Genomic DNA, 9,496 nt, shown 5'->3' on the forward strand with positions numbered 1-9,496 from the left:
TATATTAATAAAAAGTTATATATTTCTCTTAGGTTGATGAATTTGTGATCCTTTAATATTTCTTTTAGGAATGTTTATCATTATTTAAAGTTCTATGGTTCTATGAGATTTTGGTTATCAGACATGTGTTGTAAATAAACATAAGTATTTTAAATTAATAAGAAAAATAAATAACTCAACAACCCAATCCAACTCAATCATGTACACCTCTAGTTAATTATCATCACACTCCAACCGCCATTCACAATCCACACATAAAGTCAATGACGTTCTCCATGCTTTGAAGCCTCAAAATCTCTTGCTTGTACCCCACAGTACACACATAATTTGGAAAATTGAGGTATTAAAATTAACTATTTCAACAACAAAACCCAAAAAACTGTCTTAAATGGCATAACTTTCACAATCACACTCCACTATCAACAACATGCATGAACCCGAACACCCCCACACAATTAACAAACCAAAAAGAAGGAAAGAAAGGGAGAAAAATCTAATGAAAAGTTGGGAGGGATTACAAAATCAAAGTAATGTATGGTATTATATCATTTGAATGAATACCCCCTTCAAAATAGAATCACATTTGAAGAAGCCATCATCCCTAAAGATACACTCACAAACATACAAATCACATATAATGAAATAGAAAAGAATACATAAGAATATGAATCACAAATTGAATCAAGAATAACAAATGAAAATCAAGCATATGTGTTTGGTTGTGTTTCTAAACAGGGAATGGTGCTGCCCAAGTTGAATCTTCAAATTGCTGAACCTTACCACTCCTCTTCAAACCCTCAACACTTCCATTTCCTTCAACATACATATAATACTTCAAACAAAACGCAAGAACCAGAACAATCCACTCCAAACAAAAGATCAATCCGCTCAATCCGCCGCCCAATTTCAGAATCACCGATCCGTCTTCCTCTCGAACATACGATTTCAACTCGCCAAGGAAATCGCTGGTCCTAGTGAAGACCAGTACCGTAACAGAGCCTTGGAAGATAGCTGTGAGGACGGTGAAAACCATATGGACGCCGAACCAGCGGCCAGTAGCGGCGGAGGCCATGGCGCAGCCAGAGACCGCACCGGCAATGGTGAAGGCGTGGAGGAAGATAATGAAGAAGCCGCAAACGGAGGGGACGAGGCGGAGGGAGAGAGTAAGGAAAATGCAGCTGGAGGCGGCGCCGAGGAGAATGTAGTTGCAGAGGAGGAAAAGCTTGTGGATGTTGTAGTGTGACCTAGAAATGGAGGTTGAAGACGAAGGTGAAAGACCCATTGGAGAAGAGGAGAGAGATTTGGGAGTGAGGGTATTTTGGGGAATTTTGAGGGATTTTTTTCTGGAGATGGATGAGATTGGGGATGAAGAAGAAGAAGGGGGAAATGGAAGTTTATAAGGATTTGAAGATTTTTGGGGCAACGGTCATTTTTCTTTTTTGGTTCATAATTGTCAATTGATGTGTTTTTTCTTTTTTTAATTTAAATTTTGAGGGACGTTAGATGGGAATGATTGGAATAAAATGAGGTTAACGGCTAGTTTCTATTTGTTTTTTTCTTGAAAGATGTGATTAATCTTTTTCACTTTTGAATTAATTTTTTCATTTTTGGTGCTCTTCTTGCTGCGATCTGATTTTCTGACTGATTTCAACCAAACGGCTAGTTGTATTATACATATAATATATATAAAAGCTGGTGTGTGTGACTGATTTTTATGGAATAAAATAAGAATATTAATTACGCGTAGTCTAATTATTATGCTCTCCTCCACTTTACTGCACAAATAAAAAGTTTAGATTTAAATATTACTTTTGATGTTTGTTTATTTTAATCATTATACTTTTAAAATGTTCATTTTGATCTTTATGTTTTTAACTTTGGTTTATTTTGGTCCTTATATTTTTAAAATGTTCATTTTGATTCTTGTACTTTTAACTGTTATTCATTTTGGTCCTTGATGTTTCAAAAAGTAATCATTTTGATTCCTTAAGAATGAAGTAAAAATTGAAATGAAAGGACCAAAATGATTACTTTTTTAAAGTACAAGAACCAAAACGAACATTTTTTAAAGTATATAAACTAAAATGAACTAAAATTAAAAGTATAAGAATTAAAATGAACATTTTAAAATTATAGGGACCAAAATAAACAAATATTAAAAGTACAAGGACCAAAATAGTATTTTAAACAAAAAATTTAAAAAATAAAATTATCACGACATTTTATATTGAGTGTAGTTTGGGCGGTACAAAAAGTGGGTGCAAGTCTAACTGCACTCAAATTTTTTTTCTTCATAAAACAAATATAAATATTTGGGAAAAAAAATAATAATTAAAAAATACTATAAGATTTAAATTTTATTAAGAGAGGAAAGCACTTGAACAAGAAAATTTTAGGGAGAGAATCAATTTTTACTCATAAAATTTGTCAAGTTGTATAATTTTTATACACATAATATTTTAAGCCTTTATATCATCATTAATTTATTTTGGTTTTTATATTTTCAACTTTTATTTATTTTAGTCAAATATTTATGTTGGTCGATGTGTTGTTCAAAAGTGAGATTTTTTTTATATCCCTAGTTGAAAAATATAAATAATAAAATAATAATAAAACAACTTTTATACCCAATGAAAATCTCTTGATACAAATAATATATTTTAAGACACTTAGTGAACGAAATATCATATCACAACTTTGTAATGAAATAAAAATGAAAATGAAGGAATCAAAATAACCATTTTTTAAAAGTGTAGGGATTAATATGGATATTTTAAAATTGCAAAACAAAATGAACTAAATTTAAAAGTAGATCAAAATAAAACAAAATCAAAATTATATAGACTAAAATAATATTAAAATCATTATACTCTAAACTATTAATTTAATCAAATGGTACTTCAAAATTGTATAAATGTTGCAATCCTAACCATGAAGTTGGAAAGGCACCATCAGTTTTGGCATAGGATAAGTTTTCCTTTCAAAATTTGTTTTGAAAAAATATTTTTATATACTTTCAAATAATTAAAAATTTAGTACAAAATTGATTGGATTTCAAGGAAAAAAAAAAAGACATTTGAGCTAATCTTCTGTTAAATTTTGTGGGTTTTGATAAAGTTATTCAACATATAATTTGTACATTAATCAAACTTATGGTATATCTATTCGTTCAAATTTTCTTAAACTTCTATTAAGAAAACACGAGCAGAACCATTTGAGGTATTTTTCAAATCACAAAGACTCGCAATTCAAAATTTGTTTTATCTTTTATGAATTCATTTGGTCAAATGAATTCAACGAATATTTTTGTTTGCAAATTCTTTTTTTAAACTTATTATTAGATTATGGTGATCTAAATAGTAGAAATTCTTAAAACAACATTTTAAAATTGGTTAAGAGGTCAAAGCTTCAACTTGTGGTAGTCACCTACATAAGAATTAATTTCCTACGAGTTTCTTTGACACCCAAATATTGTAGGGTCAGATGGGTTGTTCTTCTAGGATTGGCAAAAATCCCCGCGGGTACTCACCCTCATCGGGGTGAGGAATCCCGGTTTGACCAGGGATGGGGGCAAATTGGGACCATATCCCACCCCATCCCTGACCCCGATCCCGCCCGAATATATAATATATATATATATATTAAACTACTGTTTTTAAATTTTTTTTTAAATTTTTTATAATATAATTAACTTTACTTTTTATTAAATTTTAAAATAAAGGAATGTTAAAATATTTTTTTATTATTAAATTAAATAAATAAAAATAATAATAATACTAACTTGTTACCTAAAAAGTGTACCATTTCAATAGAAATACAAAAACTTAGCGATTTTAAATAAAAAAATTAAAAAGAAAAACTAATGGGTGGGAAATTTTTTCCGGGATTCCTTGATCCCAACCCCGACTCCTCAAAACAAGGAATGAGGCAGAGACGGAGATTAAAAATCCCCACGGAGATAGGGATGGGGAGTACATCTCGGTTCCACCCCGCCTCGTTGCCAACCCTAATTGTCTCCTGAGATTAGTCGAGGTGCATGTAAGTTGGCTCGGATACTCACAGATATAAAAAAAATTGTATATATATTTTGATTTTAAAATTCCAAAATATAGAATTACATAAAAAAAAAAAAAAAACTGATAACAAAGGTAGTATTTGATAATATAAACTCATTTCATTGTTTTGAATTTAAATATGAATGATATAATATGTCATAAATTATATGATAATATAAAATAATAACTATACAAAATTTTTAACCAAAAACAATTTCATAAATCATGGAATAATAGTATATTTACCTGACAATTACAAATAATTTTATATTTATGAATATAGATCAAATACGTCTTAAACACTTATTTATATTGAGTTCCAGTTTTTAAATTGCTAGCATATATATATGAAATACAAATTTGTTTTCATTATGTTCATGTATTTGAATTTTCTTTTCCAATCACTAATTAAACACATTAAATATGTTAGACTTTTTTTGATATCTATAATTTCTAAGATAAAAAAATATTATTAGAGACTAAAACATATATATTTTTTAATTTGCAAGAACAAATAACGTTAAATGTTTGAGATTCTCCTCATCATTGAGCCATTTGGTTCTCTACATTCCAATCCCAAACTCGATTAAGGTTTAAGGGTGTGTTTGATTTAATTTTTCAAGTATTTAATTTTGAAAATAAGTCATTTTTTAAAATACAAATATTGTAGAAGTACCTCTATTTCTCCGGAAAAAAATACAAATTTTCATACCCCACTTATGGTAGTTTTTTGAAAAATGCATTTTGTTTCTCCTAATACAACATTTTGCATTCTTCATTCTATCTTCCATTTTCAATGTTTTTCCCATCATATTTATCTTGCTTGACAAGTACTTTTATGCATATTAGATGAAAAACAAAATCACCCTCTAAACTAAACAAGAAACATCAAAGTAGAAATGACTATCAGTGATAGATAAAAAGAAAAAGTGCCATTAGGATTTTGTGCCAAAATTTATAGTTGGTTTGGTGATTACAACAGACGAGAGAACTTACTGGCATTCTATTTTGTGTACGACAAAAATAAAACCTGAGCCAATACCGACCCTTTTCTTCTACAGAAATAAGGAGCTGGAAGTGACATAGTTGTTGCATCTACCAAACACTGCAGCAACAAGATCTACATATTTTCCTTCAACAATTAGGATTTTGAAGTGATACCTAAAGATGAAAACGCATCAGATTTGTAGTCGAACGTCGTCAGAAAGGCCTCAGTCGAGTCAAGTAGTTTAACACCTTCCTTTGAGACTGTTGCCCCTACACTTGTATTTCTCGGCCGAAGATCCAGCTAAATGGGACTCTTCGTGCTTGTTTGGCTCTGCTTTGAGCCCTCTCTTCCAGCCTTCTAATCCTTGGAGGCAATCCGCACACAAAATCTTGTGCTTTGCGTCCCTCGCCTGAGAGACCTGTCAAATTCTCTATTTTCCATCTACTGACGAGGAACTCCAGAATGTCAGCGTAGTCTCTAGCAGTGTAAACTCCGAGCCGCTGAGCAACAGATGAGAAGTGCTCAAAAAGATCGTTGTCTTGGCCGTCGTACATCAAATGGGCAGGCATTGAGATTTTTTTCTTCATCATGTCAGCTAAAGCCATAACTGTGCCATCAGGGTCGACCTCAAAAAGCTTCTCAACGATCTTGGTGTATGCAGTCTCATGGCGCTTTTCATCAGATGCAATTATACCACATATCTGTGCCAGCTTAAAATCACCATGCTCCTTGGCTAGCCTAGCAGTGTTCCCATGGGAGATGAAAGTTGCCCTCTCTTGAAATGAGGTGTAGATGAAACCAAGATATGGATTGTTTTCTGTTTTGGGATCCTAAAAGGCACAAAGACAAACCATGGGTTAAATTTGAATCTAAAAAAGGAAAAGAATAAATGCAAAACATTTTATAATAAACTATGGTCACAGACAAATACTAACTGTTGGAAAACAAAAGTACACAAAAGGTCTCATTGTATACAAGCTGAAAATATGACAATAAACTATTTCTAGCATTCAGATAGCAGAAAAGGACATTATGTAGAAACAGCAAGTTTCACAACTCACCATTCAGTTCATTTAAGATCAAAAAATAATGTTTGATCAAATCTGAAACTGTAAAACCATTAAAAGAGATCGACGAACACAATTCAATGACCTAGCGTACTAACAAAGTTCTAATGGTTTAAACTCAGAATTCTAGCGGTCCACAAATTTGTAAAAGACTTGGGTGCCATTTGAGAATGTTTTGAAAAAGTGCTCTCTGCTTTTTAAGATGCACCTTCAATGTTTAGTCGACGTTTTTGAAGTTATTTTTCCCTAGTTTTTCCTAGTAAATTGTCTCGGATGACCTATAGTACTTATGAGTTGAATCGTGAGTTCAAGTGCACACAAATCTTTACTTTTTCCAGGTCACAATAAAATTGTTCAAAGAAACCAAAACAAAAAGTTATTACCATTCCTGATCCAATAAGGTACTGGATGGTCTTTTCAATCTGCTTCATATCGACTCGTCCTGACAAATAAAGGTACTTATTCAGAAGGTCACCATGTCTATTCTCTTCGGCAGTCCATGCCCTCGTCCATATTGCCCACGAGGTCAGGCTTGCACCAGTCTCATCACGAACACCATCGAGGGTGTTCAGCATTGTCTGGTAAGTTGGAAGCGCTTCTTCAGTGATCATGTCCCCAACCAACACCACAAAATAGTCATCAGGAATATCCTTCGATCTCTCCCTTATTTCCTTGACTTGGTCATAGAAACCATCGGATTCCGGGTCTGGGAGATAATCTTGAGGTTGCCAACAACTTTCAACAGGTTTTAGGTGAACCAAGATGTTCTTCTCTGCCCAATCTTCCAATGATTTGAAGATCTCCATCTTTTGAGGTGGCATGGAATGAGTCACTTGGACATGTACTTCCCTGGGAGGGAAATATGGCTTCTTTGGTCCCTCTGTCGATCTGAAAAATAGAATAAACAACGGTGATATGTCGGTCTCAGCTGTACGATTCAAAATTTCAATTTACAAGATCAACAAATTATTAAGAACAGTTAGAAAAGAAGAGGGTCATCAAAACTCAAGTCTCCGAGTAAAGTTTTACAAGCACTTCCACTCAAGAAATTACAAGCTAATCCTGAATGGGCCAACTCTGCTAGCTACCAAATTGAATAGAAATGTAGTATGAAGAAGCCAATAGTTAGTAGAGAGCAACTATAGCCTATAGGACATGGCTTAAGCCACAAAGACAAACATAACATGACACGACCATATAAAAGAAATAACAGGAAAACAAGAAACTATTTAAATAATTGGTTGCGAGTCGTGATTATATATCCAACTAGTTTTGTATAATGTTTTAAAAGGGCCTCAAATGCCCAGTTCTAGTTTGGGAGAATAAAACACAAATCAGAAATATGCAAAGTAGAACTTTGAGATCAGGCAACATTTTAGATGCACTAGTTTAGAGAAAGGGTATAACCACAATAAACATTACAACACAATATCCATAAAACAACTATAAATGCACCATATGACCATAATAATCAGAGTTTTCCATATTTTTCCTTCCTCTAAATAAGGACTCAACTACAAGTGGTAAACGTGTATAGGTCCACTGGCAGTGGCAGATCAACAAAACCGACCAAAACATCAGTGTTTTGATAAAAGTCCAAGATCCAGCTACCAAATAACAAGACTACAAGCTTATGTTTGCTTAAGTCAGAAAATATTCAAAAGGAAAACAAGCCACACGCTGAATGATTAAGCTCTTGCAAACGGTTCTCAATTTTTGAAAAAAAAAAATTATATTTTCCTAATTTATCAGCTCTTTATTCTAGGAACGATTTAAAAAGGTAATTTTAGAAAAAAAAAACTATTCTATTTCCAAAATGGTTGTTCCGAAAATAGTAAAATAAGCCAACTTATTGGTCCAGTGATAGATATTGATAGCCTAATAGAGTGTTTATCACTATCTATCATGGATAGATAATGACGTTTTGCCAGTTTGCCATTTAAAATAATTACCCTTTTCAAAATTGGGCTAAAAAGTCAAAAAAGATATAAAATGATAAAATCAAGGAAAGAATAAAAGCATATTGCATTAGTGTTAATATATGTGGCTGCGTGATTTTCAAAGAAAACATATATTTTAAGCAAACAATAAATCAAAATTCTTCTAAAAGTAATTATTGGTGGTGACATCCCTCCACAATTCCACACGTCATGAATGAGCAAAATATAATTTTCAATAATTTTTTATTAAGGGACCAAGTTTTAAATGGAACTGAAAATTTTAACTTCTGGAGAAATAATTGACAAATGCAAACGTAATTAAAGGACCCAAAATAATTTAACTTTCTATAAACACAACATGGACCACCAATAAAATTATATATAGATAGATATATAAGAAACGTGACAGTGCTATCAACATGACCTAACTTCAGGACCCAAAATAAATAATTAAATAAATAAAAGCGAGGAATTTTTTTTTTTTTTTTTTTTTTTTAAAAAAACAAACAAAACAAAAGACTGAGATACCGTCTGGAAAGAATCGAACAAAAAAGGGAAAAAGAATCAATACTGTTGCAAGATCATTTAATAAACATTGTAACAATGGCAATTAACAAATAAATAAATTAGAAAATTACGAGAGAAAAAAAAATGATCATTCTCGAGATTTCTTGCAATTACTAGAACAGAAACAGATACAACAACAATCCATGAAAAATGGCTAAACTCCCTAAACCCAAAAGAAAGAAAAACCCAAATCCTATCACTATGCAACTTGATTTTCGAATTCAGAGACAGGCGGAGATTCCTAAGAACGCAATAACATGAACAGAAAAAAGTCATTCCAGATTAAAAACAGTAAAGAATCAGATTGATAAAGGGGAAATGTTAGATACTGACGTGGAGAGAGAGTGGAGAGTGGAGGCCATGAGAAGAGTGGGAGATCTGCGATGGCGATGGTGGTTGAAAGGGAGATTGTGAGATGAGAGGTTCAGTGGGGGATTGAGCTTGAGAGCAGCCATTAGCGATGAAGAAAGCTGAGGGATCGGCGAAAGAGAGAAATAAGAAGAAGAAAGAATGGCGGAGAAAGAAAAGAGGGAAAATGGAAGGGAAAGAGAAGAAGCACAAAAAGTGAGGGACAGGGGGCTTTCTATTTCTAATTTCTATACGTATATTTGGTCAAACTACGAATGCCGCTAGAAACGCCAAATCTTTAACTCCAAACTCCCATACCGTCTCTTATATCAGCTGTCACAATATGATTTGACAGTTTCAAATTAATCTACGTCAAATAATTATTATAATCATAATATTAATATCAAATTAAATATAGTTCAATTAATATTCGAATACGTAGAAATTAAGAGATTCGTGATTCAAATTCCATTAATCTCTAAATGTACTAAAAGAATTTTATTGACATGTCAATATTTTCATCGATATTTT

At 32.3% G+C, this 9,496-nt stretch overlaps 2 protein-coding genes across 2 annotated transcripts; both read right to left on the minus strand.

The window, feature by feature from the left end:
- Positions 1–514: 514 nt before the first annotated feature.
- On the minus strand, positions 515–1,383 carry LOC120080148. Its single transcript, XM_039034715.1, has one exon. It carries the CDS (start codon positions 1,280–1,282, stop codon positions 728–730), a length of 555 nt encoding a protein of 184 aa, XP_038890643.1. The 5' UTR covers positions 1,283–1,383; the 3' UTR covers positions 515–727.
- A 3,582-nt stretch (positions 1,384–4,965) lies between these two features.
- On the minus strand, positions 4,966–9,210 carry LOC120080229 (stearoyl-[acyl-carrier-protein] 9-desaturase, chloroplastic-like). The gene is made up of 3 exons (XM_039034809.1): positions 8,951–9,210; positions 6,494–6,998; positions 4,966–5,873 (listed from the first exon to the last, which is right to left on the minus strand). The coding sequence occupies exons 1-3, from the start codon at positions 9,070–9,072 to the stop codon at positions 5,313–5,315; spliced, it is 1,188 nt and encodes a 395-aa protein (XP_038890737.1). The 5' UTR covers positions 9,073–9,210; the 3' UTR covers positions 4,966–5,312.
- Between the last annotated feature and the right edge of the window lie 286 nt (positions 9,211–9,496).

This window comes from Benincasa hispida, chromosome 6, assembly GCF_009727055.1.
Source record: "Benincasa hispida cultivar B227 chromosome 6, ASM972705v1, whole genome shotgun sequence".
In the NCBI taxonomy this organism is placed as follows: domain Eukaryota; kingdom Viridiplantae; phylum Streptophyta; class Magnoliopsida; order Cucurbitales; family Cucurbitaceae; genus Benincasa; species Benincasa hispida.